At 42.6% G+C, this 20,396-nt stretch overlaps 1 protein-coding gene across 1 annotated transcript; it reads right to left on the bottom strand.

Annotated features, from left to right (window-relative positions):
• Nucleotides 1-65: 65 nt before the first annotated feature.
• PROK2 (prokineticin 2) lies at nt 66-13,804 on the bottom strand. Its single transcript, XM_038565852.1, has 3 exons — nt 13,675-13,804; nt 10,116-10,241; nt 66-1,692 (listed from the first exon to the last, which is right to left on the bottom strand). Exons 1-3 carry the CDS (start codon nt 13,768-13,770, stop codon nt 1,588-1,590), a joined length of 327 nt encoding a protein of 108 aa, XP_038421780.1. The 5' UTR covers nt 13,771-13,804; the 3' UTR covers nt 66-1,587.
• Between the last annotated feature and the right edge of the window lie 6,592 nt (nt 13,805-20,396).

Raw genomic sequence — 20,396 nt, 5'->3', positions numbered from 1 at the left:
ATGGACAATTTTTTTTTTTTTGGCAACAGTTAGTGGGTTGGCATGGTTGAGTTTAGTCAGTTAAACACATTTCATAAGTTGTTTATTTGCGACGTTGATTCCATTTACAATACTTGGTGGGTTTCTCAGGGCCAGGCCAGGCATCACCGTATGGCTAGCACCTAGCATCCTGCCTAACTGCTTGTGAGAAACGCTTTATCACTACTTGCTGAATCAATACAGTGAAATCCCAGGAGTCCATTCCTGATTACAACCAGTTTTGCACATCACAATTTTCCTTCGTGTTCCAAAACCTCACTGATTTACACATTGTTTTTTTTTGTACTACCTTAAAATTCATGCAAACAGAACTTTCCTGTATGTAAAGTGAACACAAGAACATACTGTTAAGTGCTATTTTACCAACTTTGGGGGCGTTACCCATTTCAGAACGTGAGCTAATAGAAATCTGCTTGTAATAAAAACTGACAACTGTGACAAAAATAAGGATATAATATTAAAATAAATCAAATGATATACAATACTGTCATTATTCTGATACAGAATTTTTACACAGCAATATTGATATAGGTACACATGGCAGGATGTCAGGTAATCCATTATAAGAGAACTTCTGGTTACAAATGGGAGTTTAAATTACAACTTCATACCGATTTTAAAATGGTAACAAGTGGTATGCCAGATTAAAATCAATCCCTCTTCAAGTGACATTTTCTGGAACATCTCTAACTGTGAGACTTAAAAAAAGTAAACTTCATAAAAAGAGAAATAAATGTAATGTTGTATTGGAGAACCTTAAAAAAAAAACAACCCAAATCTAGAAATAGGGACTAAATTGACTTTCCATTTCCCTCTGGACTTACTCACACCTGCCACACAGCTGACCTGAAGTCATGTTGCATGAATAGGTCCATGAAAGCTTGGAAGCACCCCAACCTCTACTCTGTCTAGAGAAGTCTGGAGTGTCTAGTTCAACTACACATCCTTCACTGTTTAAGTATTAGGCAAAAAGCTTGATTCTTAACACTGACTCTGCCAGCAAGTTAGAGAATATGGAATGACCCTGTTCCCCACTTTAAAATGCTAGAGGGCTGGTGAGGGAAATGGTGAAGAATAACGTGAGAGCCTTAAAATTCTTTGAGGAGAGAAAAGAGACCTGAGGGTGTGTGTGTCTGTGTGCGTACGTGTGTGTGTGTGTGTGTGTGTGTGTGATGGGCAGGGCTGGGGAAAGGGAATTTAAGAAAAAAACGTTTCTGTAACAAAAGATCAAATTCTTACTCTCCTCATTTCTGTGAAAATGGGTGAGTTTTTGGCATCTAAAGAGCCAAGCCAAACCAAAACATAAACAGGGAAATGAGAACTGGTTCCATAATGCCTTGCACTTTACATTTGTATCCAAAATTAAAATCCTCTTTCAATAAAAAAAAAAAACATCATTTAAACATCAAAGATAGAAATGTTACTTGGATAGTTGAGGAAGCAACAGCATTTCTTTCTGGCATATTATTTGTTTGGCACAATCACAAGTAAATAGACTTTAGAGACATCATGTGGCTGTTCACATTTAAAGTTTCTGCTCTCAAGTGATTACTTTCGGGCTAAACAAATAAATCGATTAAATGAAGTCCGTAAACAGGCTAAGCCCGGCATACATGGACATGTGTGATGCATTCTCCGCCCAAAAAATGGAACCTAAGATAAAAGAAGAAAACTGAGTCAGAGCAAGAAACATTAAAAAACAAAAACCAGAAATAAACTATTCTGCAGAACTCTTTTTGAATAATAACAGCTAGTGTTATATTGAACGTTAACTCTTCATCAAGCAATACGCTCATTTTATGTATTATCCTTTTTTATCCTTACAACCGCTCTGTGAAGATGACAAATGCTTGAATTATGCCCATTTTCCAAGTGAGAGATTGAGACACAGAGAGATTAGTAATTTGCCCAAGGTCCCAACTCAGAACTTGGAGCTTGGCTGGCAGCTGGACCAGAGAGACCAAGCTTTTAACCACCAAGCTATACTGCCTTTTACTTCTTCATTTCAATTCTTTCTCTAGCATCCTACTAATGAAGCTCCTTAAGGAGGGCATGACATTAAGGGGATGACCACATTGATATAATGAGTAAATATGAAGTCACGGACATTAAGGGGATGACCACATTGATATAATGAGTAAATATGAAGTCACGGACAATGAGCAATATACAAACACATGTTTGCACACAGATTGGCAGAGGGGGGTCAAAATTCTGGGAAGCGTGGGTAGGGAAGAAACAAAAGGGAAATTAAGGAAGAAGTCAAGCTGGAGTCATGGAAAAGGAACAAACCAAACCCTGACCTAGGGAGAAGCCAGTAGAGAACGGGTGGCTTCATTCCAAGAGTCATCCAAGTGGTATTTCTGAGTCTTGCCCATGCCACCAATGAAGCTGGGTTGAGGATGGTCAACCAGAAACTGGCATGGTCGTCCTCTGTCTCATGGGCAGTGGAGTTCCGCAAAGTACATATACTTTCCAGAGGCAAAGAACAAAATTCATTCTCTCTCCAATACCCCCCCCCCTCCGCCCCCACCGGCGCCCTCTTGAGAATCCCCTTTGCAAGTATAGGGAGAAAGTTTAACCCCAGCCCTGGAGGTGACAGATTGTCACTGAAATGGGATGGTAAATTACACTGGCCCACAGTAATGTGAGAGAGGCAAGCTACTTAGAGACTCATGCCTCAGAGATCCTTCTACAGTTTCCACATGGCAGAAAAATGCATCCTGTTTCTCAACTCAGATGCTTTATTCACTATCGTTCTAGTGTATTTCCTATTCTACTCCACCCAAAAAGGCCACCCCATGCCAATTATCCCTGTCCTAATGAGAATGTCTGAGATGCATCTTCCAGATGCCTTCTAAATGATTTCTCTGTACATTAAAAAAAAATGTTGTCTGCAGACAGTGACAGAACCATTCTAACTTTACTTTGGGGTTGAACTAATAGGACAGACCCAACTGTACAGTAGTCCAGAAATGGTCAGGGCTGATTGTGCTGGGCATCATCTTTGGGTTGGTACCATGCTCATGTTCTTCTTACCTCCTCTTTCCTTTTTTTTCTCTTCCTCTTTCTTCTTTCCTGCCTTCCAGTTCCAAAATGGTTCTGGAAGGGCCAGGGAAATGATTGAGATCAATAAATACAAAAGGAAGAAAGGGAAGCAACAGGCAGACATTGACAGGCAGGTGGTGAAGAGGCAGAGCCACCTCGGGTTCCTCTGCCGTTTGGCAAGGGCCTTATTTTCAAGGCTGTAATGACAGTGCCTACACGCGGGTGCCACAGCTCCATGCAGGCCGTCAGCTCCATGCAGGCTTGTGCTCAGAATGGTTCTGCCACTGTGTGTGTCAAAGGGCACATGGATGGCTAGCTCATTTGTTGGCACTGAGACTATTGTCAGAGGACGTGGACCTGGCTGCGCTGGCTCAGACAATTACAAGTGGACAGTACGAGAAGTTATAATCCCTGACCTTTATGATCTATTCTAGCCCTGAGACGTGGAGAGCCTCATTTTGTCACATATGTCACTATGTGGGCATGTGGTTCTCAGATGAGGGTGCTTCTGTCCCCAAGGGGACATCTGGCAATATCCAGAGACGTTTTTGATTGTCACAACTTGGGGGAGGGAGTGTTAGTAGTGGGTAGAGGCCAGGGATGCTGCTGGACAGCCTCCAATGCACAGGACAGCACCTCAACAATGAGACTCTCTGGCCCAAAGTGCCAACGGTGCCAACGTTGAGAAAAACAAATACAACAGCAACACCCAAGGTAAAGAAGCCTGAGATAAGTGAAATGTAACTATAATGAACATGTCAAACCATTACACATGGACAACACCAAGCATGTTTCTTTTATTCACCCATTCAGCTAATATATACTGAGTGCCACTGACACAGCACTCCATAGTTGAGATGCTACAGATAGAGTGATGAACAAAACAGGAAAGGCCTCAGCCCCTCATGGGGTGTAAATTTTAATGATGGAAGACAGATAACCAGTAAGATAGTTTAAGCTCTGAATAGGCACCCCCATGGAGCTTGCAGTCCTGTGATTTGTGTGCATCAAGACACCATGGCCAGGCCTCTGGCCTTCATGTGGGCTCCCAGTGCCTTGAAAACAGGAGCAAAGAAAAATAATGGTGGCAGCCTGCAATGCCCAGGCTTCATAAGGCACTGCATGTCAATGTCACACCCAACCTGTGTGCCAGATTTTTGCCTTGTTTTGACACAAGCTAAGTGGCTTCCTCTTGAGGTGAAATTACTCGGCTAACTGCAGTCACCCAGCTAAAAGGGAACATATTACAATCAAACGCAGTCCCGCTTTCTTCCAGATTTTGCTCTTTTCTCAAACACCACCATTCCCTCCAATGCCAAGCTCTTTGAAGAAAGGACATCTTATTTGTAAACACATGATACTTAGCCTGGTACACAGGAGGCACTTAAGCAAATACAAGTTAAAAGCTGGTATCCTTCCAACGCCCCCAACCCCAAGACTGTGCGCTGCCCAAAGGCAGAGGGGTAGCCTTCCCAGGTCCTGTTATCTGCACCTGCACATAGTGGTTTTCCTCCTTCCCCTTCCATCTGTGAGCTAATGACAAAGAACATCATTTCTGACGTTATACACTTAGTAGATGCTTGGGAACTCCTCCACTGGCCTGCTCACTAGCTCTACACATTTTGTGTGACAAACTTAAGAGGTGTCTTATAGTCACAGGTACATGAAAAAGCATACAGAAGGTGCATATTCAAAGGCACAAATAAATATGGCCCAGGAGCTAACCATTCAGTCCCAACCTGAGGGTTTATTTTAGAATAAACTCAATCCAATGTGATCCATTTGCAGCACTTTTAAAGGGAAAATAGCACAGAAACAAAGCAAAGTATTGTTTGTGACTTCTCTCAAAACAGTCAATTTTAAAGAAAAAAATATAACAAAGGATTGATGGAGGAAACCCTGGTTGTGTCACATGAAGAGCACGCACGGGTCTACTGTGGGACGGAGGTTTGGGGTAGGCAAAATGGGTGAAGGGAGTCAACTTGAATAGTGATGGATGAGGATCATTTTGTACTTCAGACAGACGTCAAAGCACAATGTTGTGACTGTGATTGATTCAGGTTGTATACCTGAAACTTATATAATTTAGACACCAATTTTACTTCATCAAAACAATGTGCAATTTTTAATGAAGCCAGTTTTGTTATAACTTTTGTCAATAAAGTTACACAGTTCAAAAAATTTCAGATAGTGTAATAGCACATAAAATAGAAACTAAAAGTCTCACAGTACCTGTCCCATTCCCACAAGTTTCCAGCTTTAGTAATTAGGAAGATTGTCAACATACTTTAATTTGGTCAAGTCTTAAGAGGTCTCTTCAAATTCTTTCAAAGTATATATCCATGTAACCCAAAACAATGCAAGGATTTATCTCCTTGTGAGTAGAGGGTTAACATGAGATCTCATCTCCCATCTCACTGTGTCCTTGGAAAGAATAACAGAAAGGAAGGAATAGGGGAGTCAGGCTCGTGGGTTGTGTGGAACTTCATCTGGGCTGCGGAAGCTGTTGGCATGCAAGCCTGGGCAAATACTTGCAAGAAGTAAGGATGGTAGCTCCTGTGAGTCAAGGGGACCTACCCCCCACACCCTACCCCACACACACTCGGGCTCTCATTTGGGGCAACCACAAGTACCCCATGTGGAAGAGAGGGCAAGCGAAGTTGTGAGCTCACAATGCAATGATGCTGCTGTATCTCTTACACTGTGTCCTGTGGGGCTAGGTAAATGTAGTGTTAGGCCAGTGGTGCTCAAGCAGTGCAACGTCCATCTCCCCAACTGTCACAGGGGAAATGTCACAGTCTGGAGACATATTTGGTTGTCACAACTGAGAGAGGGAGACTACTGGCATCTAGTGGATAGAAGCCAGGGAAGCTGCTAAAGATCCTATGATGCATTGAGTGGTCCCAACAACAAAGAGCTATCGGGCCCATCCTGTCAACAGTGCCCAGGCTGAGAAACTCTGTATATCTACCTCCTCTGAGTCTGACAATGAACTTGTATTCACACCAATGATGCTGCCCAGAGAGAGAAAATGTAGATAGTGGCTCCTGACATCTGTGATAGGAAAGATGAGGAAATTAATGTATTAAGCTTTCATCCACCCATCTTCCACTAAATTCTGTAGTTACATTTTAGTTAAATATATTTTTATATATTTTATATATTTTTAAATATTTTTTAAAGGTAAACTCTATCCTGAAAGTACGTTTACAATGTTTCATCATAGGTTAGTTCTGAAACAGAAACTAATAAATTTTAAATCTTCCTTTTTTTAAAAAAAAGACAGACAAGCCCCAGGTTTTAATTTAAAAATTTTTTTTTTCAGAAAAGGAAAATGTATTGGTCAAATTTTAAAGTGTAGCTAAAAAAAAAAAAAAAAAAAAAAAAAAAAAAAAAAACTACCAGAAAACAAAAGGCAAAACGGGTACTAAAAATGTTAACATAAAAAGTGAAGCAAAAACAATTTTGGGGGAGGAAACAGTCATTTAAATTGAATAATTTATAAAATGATAAGTAATAAAAATGAAAGTATTAATCACATAAACTTTCAAAGCCAAGCAGTAATCAGAATGGGATGGAGATAGCCAATCTTTTAAACTCTGAAAAGTTTAGGTATTAATAAAAATACTAAAATAGTGGGGGGTTTTAAAAAATATTTATTTATTTAACAGAGAGAGAGCAAGCGAGTACAAGCAGGCAGAGTGGCAGGCAGAGGAAGAGGGAGAAGCAGGCTTCCTGTTTAGCAGAGTGCCCGCTGTGGGAGTCCATCCCAGGACCCTGGGATCATGACCAGAGCCAAAGGCAGACACTTAACCAAATGAACCACCCTGGCACCCCAAAATAGTGTTGTTTTTTTAAATTGCAAAATATTCCTTGTAGACATATGATTCAATAATTCATCCCTAACTTTAAAAATTGCTAAGAATGAATACATGTTAAAACTTATGACTAAAAGTGTGTTTGGAAAACTTACTATTCTTCTTAGGTGAACTGATATTTCATTCTATTTTTCAATTATCAAATATAAAGTTAAAAATTGTACAATTATAAAATTATAGCCTAGCAGTTACTATAAACTCCACACATTAGTTGATGTATCTGAAATAAAATAGTAGACTGAATTCTGTGACTATCAATTCCTACTTGAAGTTCACAATTTCATTCATCAAATACTACTCGCTTTATCAAAATAAACAGACATTTGTGGCTAATGTCTAAGCCGAGCCAGAACGGAAAGTTTAAAATTTAAACAGGTGTAATCCCCACTTATTAACCGTCTTGTGTTTTTAAAACACCAATCTCTGTGACCACAACCAGTTAATCCCTTTACCAAAAAAAAGGAAGAAAATAGAAAGGAATGATCACATCACATTAAAAGAAAATTTTCTATGCAGCGTGTATACTTTTGCCACATACTAATGAGCCATTAAAACTGTAATTTGAAGTTGAACACTGTGTATTACATTCACCAGGATATATTTGCAAAAAATATTCTTCTCAAGTTGTTTTGAATAGAATATAGTGGAGAGAAGATCTGAAAGTAACTAGATTTTTACCAGGATAAATTAATATCACCTAGAATAAGTAACAACTCCAGGACCTACTTTAAAAATAGAAATGACATATGAAAATGTATTTTCAAGACAGAAAAGTATCCAGTAGGAAAAGCTGTAAAGCATGAGTTCTAGTAACACTTTTCAAGTGGGCAACTGAATGGGGGAAGAGTCAAGATCTGACATAAAACCTTTATTTTATTTTTAGTCCTTTCGCTCTTTTATCACTTAATTCTGCTATGAAAAGCATAATTTGTTATTAAAGACTTCATTACTCAAACTGTGATTAAAAACGAAGCTGTAGAGATGTATCTGGATTTCTGGGAGAAAAATGATTTTGTTTACTCTCAGAAATAACCTTGCACTACACCTGAACTGGAAGCTGTCCAGGCACCCAGGGAAACAGAACTGGGTTCTCTTATTAAAATCCCTCGGATTCGGAAAACTCATCAGAAATACAGGTCGTGACAAATTCCCCTGGAGGACCATTATCTTATCCTACACAACCCAGTTTTGGTTAACTGGAGTCCAAAGTGCTCAGATGAAACCACTTTCAAGGTGGCACAAGGGTATGGTGATCAAGACCGCACAACCAATGGAGCATCAGACAGAAATGAAAAGTCCAGTGCTGCTCTGAGACCTCTCACCTCGTGACCTCAGCCAGATACCGAGTCCCTCTAAGGCTTAGTGTGTTTGTATGCAGAACATGCTGGAAACAAATGCGTTTCACGGGCTTGTTGTGTTAAATATGAAATGCATATACAACATTTCATACAGAGTGTCTGGTGCATCAGAGCCTTCAACCAGTGGCAACTGGGCTTTGCCACAATTACAAAGAACACTTGCATAGAATGTGTTGCTCTTTGCTTGTTTTAGCAAACAGGCTGCATGATTCTGGTATGCAGGGGGTGTAAGGGTATGGTAAGACTGGACAAAAACAAAAACATTCTTAAAGGAAAAGATTAAGAGCAAACCTTGCAATGACAGTGGCTCAAATGTACAAAAGTTGAGACACACTCGATAAGGGTGATGACAAAACTGACATCAATGCCAAAGGTGGCTGGGCTGGTGTCATCTCCTCCCTGGGAGTTTGGCATTGAGACAGACAACTAACCGTTTACAACCTTTTCTGTCTTCAAGTGGCTAAGAATAAAAGGTGCATGTCATGTTTTATGACACTGAAGCCATGGGGACCAATGGTCTAAACGGAACAGGAAGTATTTCTCAAGGAAACCACAGGAGAGACAAGCTCTGTCTTCAGAGAGACTCAAACAAGTGGAGTCCCTATTACAGCTCACAGAGCTAAACATACACCAATTTCTTTCATTACCTTCACTCTAAGAAAGTCAAAATAGTAACTGTTATCTGCAATTGTCCAGCATAGGGAAGATGAGGGGCTCTACTGCTGCTTTCAACCCTAAACCACAGGTGGGGTAAAAAAAAAAAAAAAAAAAAAAAAAAGGTAGAAGGTACGTCCAGTTTGCTTTGAAAGCCTTCTATCTATTTCAAAACAGGAGTATACAACGGTGGCCTAGAGAAAAAGTGGCAGAGAGACTGAGTTCTGCCTCCAGTCAAGCCACCTGGCCTGGGACAAGGCCTCTGCTGGCCCGGACTTCACTTTGCTACTGGGTGAAACCAGGAGATGGCGCTAGGGGAGCAAGGTATTGCTTGCTACCTGGCCTCTCTGGGGGATCTTACTGACATCCCACTCTTTCAAGTTTTGATTCAGAAGGGCCAAGACTCTTGAGGCTCCACACACTTTTCTGCTCCCTCCTGTCCCTAACCCATCCCCATTCCGCTTCCTGAAGTAATGTCACTGATTGGCTCTTGGAGACAGGAGCGTCTGCAACACAACCTGGAAAGTGCCATCCAATCCTGCCGATATACGGTCATGCCACTTACCACCAAAACTGTTCAAAAGTGTTGTTTAGGTCTTTAGGATACAGAATAAACTGAAAACTTAAATGTCTTTAACCTCTAGGATTATGAACAGTGTACTGAGTAGACAGAGTGAAAATAAAGGACCTTTAAAGATACAAGGATAACTGTACCATTGATGATTTTCTGCAAGAAACAAAACACAAAGTTATTTACTTTTTGCCTTATCAGTAGGTCTGATATCAAAAGGCTTTTCCAGAACTTCTGTACTCTGATTTCTGCAAAGCAGCATACATTTTTCTGTCCTAAATAATTTTAGGCAAATTCATGCATTTGAAATTATCATTATGAAATGTTTCTCTTGTCATGAGAGTAATGACATGAAAAATGATTCACTAGAGTAAGGATGATAGAGGATCCAGTTCTTTAAAATAGGAGGGGAGGGGGAGAGGAGGGGTTTTCCATTGTCATCTTCTCTAACTTATAATTTCAAGCACATTACCCTGGGTTTCATGTCAGACAGGCCTTGTTGGGAGTTGAGTTACTGAGTTACTGCAACATACGAGAACCACCATAAATCCAAATATATATACTAACTTTACGAGTCAGCGGATGGCAGCTGTCTCCCACTTTGCCCATAGGTGTGCAAATCCTTATGCTCTTAACCCAGATACTAACAGCACAGCACATGCCTCCACCACACTGGGGGTCCTTGTCGCAGGCCTGAAATGTAACAAACAAACAGATAAATATAGATGGTGGGGAAGACTCAAGCTAAGGAAATCTAAAATTAGCAGTAAAAATGCTCTTTAAATCACCAACCACTAGGATTTTAATAATCAGACACATATAAAAAAAACTGTAATCTTCATTTGCTTGCACATATTTACCATAAAATCTGATGAGAAGAGATTTTCCTAGTTTTATAAAAAATGGCCTGAAGAATGGCCTACACATTATGAAAATCTTAAATAAACACACACAGAAAATCACCTCTATTTTTCTAGTGTTTTGTGGCTGAATTGGCTTTGAATTTGAAAAACGAGTCTGCGTTAGACTTATACCATACATGGCCATTAGGAACTACATAAATTGAATCATGAGATTTTATGACTATTAACTGCAGAATACATTGGGCCCAAATTTAAGAAGGGATTTAAATGGTCTCTAAATCTGGCATGAAATGCTCCAGACCCATAAAGGCACTGATGTAAATTTTAAAAGTGCTCATTTTCCCTTTCAAATATTTGCATTTTGGTTCATGAGACTTGATGTTTCTCACACCACTGGCTTGATTTTCACATTTCCTCTTTAAAGAAAGAAATTTCATAGGTTGGGAATGGACAAACCAAGACTTTTGTCTTATGTTACTTTTTTTCAGGTAACATGCAAAAAAGGAAATTATTGGCTCAGAGTGTACATATGTGTATATTACAAAGTCAGTTGAACACTTAAGATTAATCAGATTTAGAAATGCAAATGGCAGATGCAATTTTCGTCAATGATTACCGAAGGCATCTGTTCCCAATATAAAAATTGTAAATATAAATAATTAAAGAATCAACTATGGAGGAATTTTCATACTCTAAGTAGAAATAAATAACACAGTCTAAATTTATTTGCATGAAAATAGATCTGAAAAACAATTGTTCCTTCCTAGAGCTAACAAAAAATAGGATGCTTTGCTTAAGTAGTGTGTAATAATGTTTTGCTAGCAATAAGGCAAAAACACCCTGTACTATATAAGTAAGAAACTAAAAAGTCTATAGTTTAGATAAAAATTTAAATTTTTTACATTTATTGGAAACAACTGAAACGCTCCTTCAAGGTTCTTCTCCTTCAAAGTTTTGGGGCCAGCCACAAGTTCTCAAAATATAAATATATGGGCATACCCTTATTCACTATTTTTTGTTAAAAATTACTAACATCCTACTTTAGAGTTGGCTTATTTCCTTCATTAGAATTTTTTTCTCAGCCTCTTTAAAACTATATGGACAAAAGCAACAATTTTCACCTTGGGGTCTTAGGACATACACAGGAAAACATCCAAACATTTCCATTTTCCAATTTTTATCTGTACGCCAGAAATCATGTATACGTGGCCATTACATTCCATAAATGAGAGGTTCAGTACATGATCTTTTCCATTTTAACAAATCTATGCGGAATATAAATCAACATCAAAATAACTACACCTACTACCAAAAAATGTAAATATTTAAGGTGGAGGTTTCAGGCAGTATTTTCTGTCAACAGATGCTCAAGATCTGGAATTCTGAAGCTCCACTAACTCTTTTTATAAGACAATCAAAATCCAGCCAAAATCTTTCAAAAATTCAATCAATCAACTTGGATGTTTAACATCCTGAAGACTATAAGTTACTAAGTTTTTCATTTGGCTCCAGATGGTTCCTGTCATGAAGACATAACTACATTTCTTTATTGCCACGTTGCTTAGAGAAATTTTAAAAAATTCTCTTTTTGTAACATTGAGTTAAAACAACAACAACAACAAAAACATCCCATGTAAGTTCACCCTGAATGTCTCTAACAGACAAACAACCAATGTGATAAAATTTCACTTCTGTAACAGAAAGCTTCACTTCTTGGAAATATTTACAAAGAAATGCATGGGTTTATATAATTTTAATTAGACTGCTGTTTCCTAACGCCCTTCATCCTTAACCCATTGCAGACCTATTCAAATAGTGTTGTCCTGTGAATGGAACAAAAAGATACTTATATTGCAAAGGAATTCTGGGCTCAGAGGATTAGGAGAAATTTAAAATGAGCCAGCAGGGGAAGAGGGGGGAAAAGCCCAATCATGTTCCAACACATATATTAGAAAGACCTGTAAAAACTTTTCTTTTTTCCAACCACACTGACAAAGCTATTCAAATACACTTTTAAAAAATCTGTATTTTAATAAGTACCACAATGTTTATTATACCTATAGGATATAACCAAATACTGTTATTGTACAAGGGCTTTCAAGATGCTATGGACCTATTAACTAACTTGGAGACTACGGAGCTTTATTTTCTCAAGACAAGGGCCGACTTCCCTCACATTTAACTATTTCATTATCTATTACCAGTTCAAACAGAGAGGTTTTATTTAAATCCCATAATGCGCACATGGATAACTGAAATAATGTAATGGAGGTGTAAAAAAATTTCAGACTTAAAAAAAAGAAAAAAAGATAAAAGAGTAAAGCAGTCGAGGAGCCGGGCAATGGTAAGCGATTTTGCACTGTGGATGTCGACCAGAGTTTTAAATTTTGTACTCTAAACTCGTCCTGCAGGTCCACACACACAGGACTGTTGGTGGGAGTAGGAGAGGACTGAGTCAGTTCCCACTTCCGAAAATGAGGAGGACAACTTCTCTAAGTTGAAACAAACATCAACATTGTAACCTAACTCCATAATTATGCCCGAGCTCTGGAGGTGCTTTATCAGGGAATTGCAAATGGAAAAAAAAACTTTTACGAGGAAAACCTCAAGACGCTAAAGAAAAAAAAAAAAAAAAAAAAAAAGAGAGAGAAAGAAAGAAAAAAAAAAAAAAAGAAGCAAGCAAAAAGCCGTGGAAACCAAAAGGAAGCACCCCCATTGCTTTTCCAAGCGCACACAGGGCCTCAGAGCAAGTTATTTCAAGGGGTTTTCCGTGGAGGGTGCAAGGGGGGGGGTAAGGTCCTTGAGCAGAGGATTAAAGTCTCAGGATTGGGGTGTGTGTGTGTGGGGGGGGGGGGTTCTCTGGCCGCTGCGCGCGTCAGGCAGGGCCTCCCCAAATCTTAAGGTTCAAGGCTGGAAGTCTCCAAGAAGTGCCGGAGGAGATGTGAACGCGAACTTCCTGCAGCGCTAACACAAACGCAGACCGGGCTCGCGGAGGGAGCTGGCGGCGGGTTAAGAGGGGCGCGAGCGGGGGACGGCGGCTGGCACGCGGGTCACCGTCTCTTCCACGGTGCGCCCAGGGCGGCGGGCCGTGCGCCGCCCTCGGGTCCCGGCACCTCTCCCCGAGCCCCACGGGGCGCCTGGGGCGGGCGTCCCCGCCCGGGGGCGCCGCTCCCCGAGCCGCTGCCCTCCCCGAGCCCCAGGGGCGCAGCGCGGGCGCGCCTCCCCGGCGGCGGCGGCGGACAGGTGCGCCCGGGGCCGCTTACCCCTGTGATGACGGCGGCGTCCCCGGCGGGGGGCGTGAGCAGCAGCGGCGGCAGCAGCAGCAGCAGGAGCAGCGGGGCGCAGCGCGGGCCCCTCATGGCGCCCTCGGGACGGCGCGGCGGTTGCGGGGCGGTTGGGGGCGCGGGGCGCGGGGCCGGGGCGCGCTCGCTGGAGCGCGGCGCGCGGCGGGCGGACTGGCGGGCGGCTGGCGGGCGGCTGGCGCGAGCCTCCGGGCCGTTATAAAGGCGAGCCCCGCCGTGACTCACGCCGGCGCCCGCCCGGCAGCACGCGCGGGGGGCACACTCACACACACACACGCGCGCACACACGCACACGCGCGCCCACCCCGGCCGGCCCGGCCCGGCGGCCCCGGGACGAGCACGTGCCGCGCGCGGCTCCCCGCGCCCCCGCCCGCGCCCGCGCCCCCGCCCCGGGCGCCACGCAGGCAGCGCCCCCCACGGGGCGCCCCGCTCCCGGCCCGCGCCTCGTCTGCAGCCGCCCGCCCCTCGCCTCCGCCTCCAGCACGCGCCGCAGCCGCTTTGTGGTCGCAGGGAGACGCGCTCGTGCCGTGTCCTGCTCCTGCTTGCCAGGGCTCCACGTGCTCGGCGCCGAAAACTTGCAGCTCATTTGCTGCGCAGATGTTTAGGGAGCGCCTACTACGTGCCAGGCGCTTAGACGCCCCCCGGGGAGCCGGCGCGGGAGGCACGGGAGGCACGGGAGCCTCGGGCCGCCTGCATTGGGGCGCCCGCTGCGTGCCAGGTACCGGCCACCTGGGGGGAGGGGGGTCTGGCCTCGTGGTCCAATAACCGAGCAGAAAAGGCACGCATCAAACAAATAAACCGGGAAACGTGGAAGACAGGAGGGGGGAAAACAAGAACAAAGGGCAGGCGGAATCACCCCTAATCCCACATCCCTGACGACATTGTGAGGTTTGTCCTTCCAGCTGTGGGAGTCCAAGTTCTTTTCTTTCATTTCTAATGCTTTCCCTTTATGCTCACATCTGCTCTCCTCCCTGATCCTCCTCACATGCATTTCCTCCCTTCTGGAACATCGCGCCAGCTCCAGAGCACTTCAGGATGGTGCCAAAGGGAAATGAGGACGCCTGGCTTGGGGTGCCAGGCTGAGGCCCCTTGAGCCCCAGGTAGGCAGCTCCCTCTTGTTTCACGCTCCAGCCCCGGGAAGATCACCCTTCAGTCTTGGGAGATGCCAGACAGCATCACTGGGATTCATTCGTTCACGTGAGGCATGACTTGAGTGCCTACTGGGTTCTAGGCTACGCACGAGAGGACGAGTGGCAGATTTGCCCTCCCTCCCTCCCTCCCTGACCCAAGCCTGGTTCCGAGAATCCCAGCCTGTTTCTCTCCAATGAAAACGATCTCAGGAATACCTAGCTGTGACCGCTGCCAACCTTGCTTGCATCGAAGTTTTGGGGAAACCCGAATTTGTTCCTGAATCGTCAGAACCTCTCTGGCTTTCCCTGGTGGCCTTCGGACCACAAACTGTTGAAAAGCAGATGCCTCTTTTGGTCTCTTTAATAAATGCAGTGAGGAGAGTCGGGACAAAGTTACTTTCAGACTGCGGGGTTCCCCATGCCAAAGCATTCAGACTAAATGTGGAAAAAGAAAAAAAAAAAAAAAGCAAGGCAATTATCTGAATTTTAAACAGCTGAATATTTGGAAAACCAAATTTTTGACTGAGTTTTAAAATCTTTCTTTTTGCTCGTGTTTTTATGTTTGGGGAAACATCCTGAAACAGGAAAAAAAAAGTAAACTTTTTTAACTTAAAAGAAATTTGTTAAAATTGGACTTACAGCAAAGTAAGTGGAAACAGTAGCAAGTGACAGATTGGTGGAAAGTTTCCTTTTCCAGTTTCTATGCCAACGCTAGCATGGGAATGCTGCCGGGTAAATGTAAAAACCAGTCAACATGGATTTTAACATTCCTACAATTTTTTTAAAATGGTCTATTTCATATTTGCTGCGATTGAATGCCAGCTTGGGTATTCCCTGCTTCTCCAAGCATAGAAAACAGGATATGTCTACATAGGAAAATCAGATTTCAAAAGTGGACGGCTTCATACATGGCTGTTGGGAAAACAATCCTCATAAGGCTGTTTTGAAACAAGGTTGGAAACACTTAAAAATAGGGTTGGTTTGGTTTCATGTCATTTCCTTTGATCGTTTTGTTTCTTTTAATTGTTTTTAATGCTTTAGAGGAGAAATGAAGGCCCCGATATAACAAATCATTGTATCTGTTGCCAGCTTAGAGAATTAAAATTAAAAAGTTAGAGAAAGATGGAGGTTGAGTTTGGATTACTTCATAAAAATCAGGTGGGAAGGCCAACTTAAAACTGAGATCGAACCATCAATCAGCCCAGGGTTAACTGCATAAGGAGAACCAAACTTGGTGTAGCTCAGAGTGTCGACTACCATATACTAGCAGGCTATCAAGGCTGAGCTGAATTAAATGGGCAGTAAAGTCCATAGGACCCCAAATTTGTGAATCAGACCAACCTGCACTGGAATCCTGAATGACCATCGGGCAAGCTGCTTGAGACTTCTAAGCTTGTTTCCTCACCTGTAAAATAGTTATAAAACATCATCCAATGGGATACACCTCCATGGGGTTGAAAGAGTATAATACTTGTAAATTGCTTACCATAGTACTTAGAACAAACCAGAAGTCCTGTTAGTATGATCTCTTATTCCATGATATTATTTGGTGTCCTTGTGATAGTTTCAAATGCCAACACTGATAGTTTCTTCTGTTCTGTCCACCAGATTAGATTATATAAACCTTATAATTGGGCTCCTTGTGTCTAATTTCCCACACATTCCTCTTGGCACATAGCATAATGATAGGCATAATTAATGATCAACAGGAATATATCATATGGAACACAGTCTGGAGACCGGTCACAAGAAAAAGACAGCACAGACACATTTAATTTGTATGAATCAGTGCAATGTACTCACCAAACAGCCGTAGGGATAAATACTTGGCCCGGTGCGGGTGATTCAGCCCACCACTCTAACTCAGGGGACATGGAACTGACCGAGGTGAACTGGGAGACACAAACCTGTCTCACTGCATGACCCAGGGAACCGGGCTGATGAAGGCTCCACCTCAACATGTGCTTCATGAATAGAATGGTTCCACTGTGTCCCTGCCAAAAGCTGTGTTCACATTCCCACCCTCCGTACCTGTCAGTGTGGCCTTGTTTCTAAGTAGGGTCTTTGCAGAGGTAATCAATTTAAGATGAGGCCATCCTGGACTAGGGTGGGCTCCAAATCTAGTGAATGGTATCCTTATAAGAGAATGGAGAAGGGAGATCTTGACGCAGAGACACCGAGGAGACACACAGGAAGACAGCCATGTGAAGACGGGCAGAGATTGCAGTGATGATGCATCTACAAGGCAAGGAATGCCACGAATTGCCCCCAGCCCCCCAACCCTGGAAGAGTCAAAAGAAAGATTCCTCCCTAGAGACTTCTGAGGAAGCATGGCCTTGTTGACATCTTGATGTTGGACTGTTAGCCTCCCCAACTGTGACAGAATAGGTTTTTGTTGTTTTAAGCCACTGAGTTGTGATACATTCTTCTGGCAGCCACTGGAAACTAATACAGGTGGGTGGAACTGGAGGGTTGCCTGCCAGCTTTCAAATGCCTCTGCTTCGAATTGACACCTATCACTTTTCCTCACATTGAAATAGCCAAAGCAAGTCACATGACAGCCTGTCTTCAAAGGGATGGACAATGTAAATCTGAGGGGAACCAGAAATCTGGTGAGCAAGGCCATCTGTTATAGGAAAGGGATCTGCCGTGGCTTGGATTCCTGAATGAGCATATTGAACTCTGGATGATTATAAATGATAATGTGTTATTTCCTTTGTGTTTTTTTTTCTAGTTCAGTATTCCTTATGCTATAATTATACAAAGACTCTGCAAGAGCGTAAATGTATAAGCTGATATTTTCTTTGAGGTGGGTAATAAGCCATCATTCATTCATTCAACAGACATTTACTAAATACTTACTATATGCCAGATATTGTGTGAGGCACTGGAGGTATAATGGTGAGCAAAACAGATGTGAATCCAGCCCCCTGGGAGCGTACAGTCTAGTGGGAAGGCCATGAATCAAATAATCATACAATTACGTAATTACAGGAAACAAATGTAGTGCATTAGGACATGGCATAGGGAGAGACCTGAAGATTTCCTTAAAGTAGCAAAGCTTAAGCTGAGCTCTGAAGCTTGAACAGGATTTAACTGGGATGAAGAGGGGGAACAGCATGAGTGGAGGGTGGCTGGGCACTCCAGGCAGGGGAATCAGCTTATGTTGGAGACTGGAAAGACCATCCGTGTTCAAGGAGCTGAAGAGAGATCAGAGTGGCTGGAAGAATGAGCTAAAGAGAAATCTAGTACAAATATGAGGCAATAGAGGTGGTAGGGATCCAATGGAGGGTCGCTTTGAGGAATTCCATCTTTATATGGCCAGGGAGATGAACCAGGCATGATGAGAAGAGCTTCTGTAAAGAAGACTCACTGCAGTGTGATGCAACATGTCCGGAGCCAAACTCCTTCTGGCCCCCACCCAAACCTCTTTTGCTGAAGGCAACTCCATCCTTCTGAGAATGACCTTGGAGACATCCTTGACTGTCTCTTCCTCTCACACCTCATGTCCAATCTACCTAGAATCTTGTGGACCTTTCCTTCAAAATATTTCTAGAATCTGACCACTTTGCCCTCTCTTATGGCCACATTTCTTGTTCTGAGCCACCACCATCTCCAGCCTGGATTGCTGCCATCAGCTCCTGCCTGGTGCCCTGGTTTCACTCCTGCCTTCTACATCCTATCATCACCCCAGCTGCCTGAGCTCTTTTACAATATAAGTCAGGGCGTGCCTGGATGTCTCAGTCATAAATGGATAAATCTTAAATATTATCTCAGCTATATATATAAATATATATAATATGTTATATCTATCTATCTATCTATCTATCTATCTATCTATCTATCTATCTATCTATATCTCAGAACTTTTGCTCAAAACCATGCAGTGGTTTCCCATTTCCCTTGCAGAAACTTGAGATCTTCAGCTTCATCCACTGTGACTACCACTTGTCTTACTGCTGGCTCAGTTGTCTTGGCCTCCTGGAACACACAGGCATATTCCCACCATGGGAACTTTGACCTGAAACTTCCTTTGTCAGGACTGCTCTTCCACCAAATAGACAAGAATGCAACTGACTCCCTTTTGCTCAAATCTTACCTTCTCAAAGAGGCTTCTCCTGATCACTCTAATTAAATTTGCAACTGCCCCAGCAATCCAGAGTCCCTTACTCTACTTTGCATATTTGGTTTTCTCCTATAGCACTGACCATCTTCTAGCATACTCTATTACTTACTTATAGGTTCATTGCTTTGTCCCATTGTGTCTCACCTACACATAGCCTACACATAGTCCAGAATATATGCTCTATGAGGTCAAGAAATTTTTTTAATGTCTTTTGTTTACCAATTTATCTCCAGCATCTGAAAGAGTGCCTGACACATAGTAGGTACTCAACAAGTATTTGCTGAACAAATTACTGGGAATGTGGAGAAGAAGTTGCAGGTAGGATAGGGTGAATGAAGATGGATCTGATGGCAGGTCCAGGGGGCTTCTGCTAACATCATTGGCAGTAAAGAGGGACAATAGTCAATTGAATCACTTAAGTGAAACAGGTGGAGTTCACTGTTGGTCAAGATAAGAGTGGAGAAGAAAAAAAAAATCAAGATTTATTCCCAGGATTCACCTCATATCAACAGCAGCAATGCTAGGGATGCAGGAAATATACCCTGGTGTGGGGACAGGCCATCAGACAGGACTAGGGTACAGAGAAGAGGCTGGGCTGGGTATAAAATTCTGGCCTGTTTCCTTCAAAATCTTTTCATTTGTCTATATCATAGACATATATGGATTTTTTTCTATTGTTCCTCAGGGAAAATTTGTTACCATAAAATTTCCCTGGGCCTAAGATAGGCTAGGAAAACCCTTGGTTTATCAGTTAATTTATCAGCTTTCCAAGTTTGGGAAGTTACCTTAAATTCTAGTATCCTGTTGGACCCCTAGCATATTCACCTTGTTATATGTACTTCCACTTCAACTGCTTGTTACATAGTAGATGCTCAATAAATGTTTTTTGGTAGAACTGGAGGAAGAAGGACAATACATTTGTTTGGTCTGCCATGCTGAACTAAAAATCTGAAATATTTTTTTCAACCATATACATCGAGGAAACTTTTAATATTCTTGTATATGAAACTCTAGTTTTAAAAATGATTCCAGCTCGCTTGAGAACTTACTTTCGTGTGTGTCTTCTTCATGTGACTTCTGATTATTATAGCATAATAGGTGGCCCTGTTAACTTCATAGCTGGTCCCATTCGTCTTAATAAATGATTTTCATTTAGATGGGTTTTAAAAAAGTAAAATAGGGGCGCCTGGGTGGTGTAGTCAGTTAACCATCTGACTCTTGGTTTCTGCCCAGGTCATGATCTAAGGGTTGTGAGATGGAGCCCCAAGTCAGGATCCGTGCTCAGCATGGAGTCTGCTTAAGATTCTCTATCCCCGGCAGCCCCAGTGGCTCTGCAGTTTAGCACCGCCTTCAACCCGGGGCCTGATCCTGGAGACATGGGATCGAGTCCCATGTCGGGCTCCCTGCATGGAGCCTGCTTCTCCCTC

Source organism: Canis lupus, chromosome 20 (genome assembly GCF_011100685.1).
Source record: "Canis lupus familiaris isolate Mischka breed German Shepherd chromosome 20, alternate assembly UU_Cfam_GSD_1.0, whole genome shotgun sequence".
Lineage (NCBI taxonomy): Eukaryota > Metazoa > Chordata > Mammalia > Carnivora > Canidae > Canis > Canis lupus.
This window is presented reverse-complemented; position numbering and strand designations above follow the sequence as displayed.

Excerpts from the sequence above, each read along its gene's own strand:
- PROK2 (XM_038565852.1), bottom strand. The coding sequence starts at position 13,770 with ATGAGGGGCCCGCGCTGCGCCCCGCTGCTCCTGCTGCTGCTGCTGCCG. Across the intron at positions 10,242-13,674 it reads ACGCCGCCGTCATCACAGGG|GCCTGCGACAAGGACCCCCA; the intron begins GTAAGCGGCCCC and ends GTTACATTTCAG. Across the intron at positions 1,693-10,115 it reads GCCATCCGCTGACTCGTAAA|GTTCCATTTTTTGGGCGGAG; the intron begins GTTAGTATATAT and ends CTTTTATCTTAG.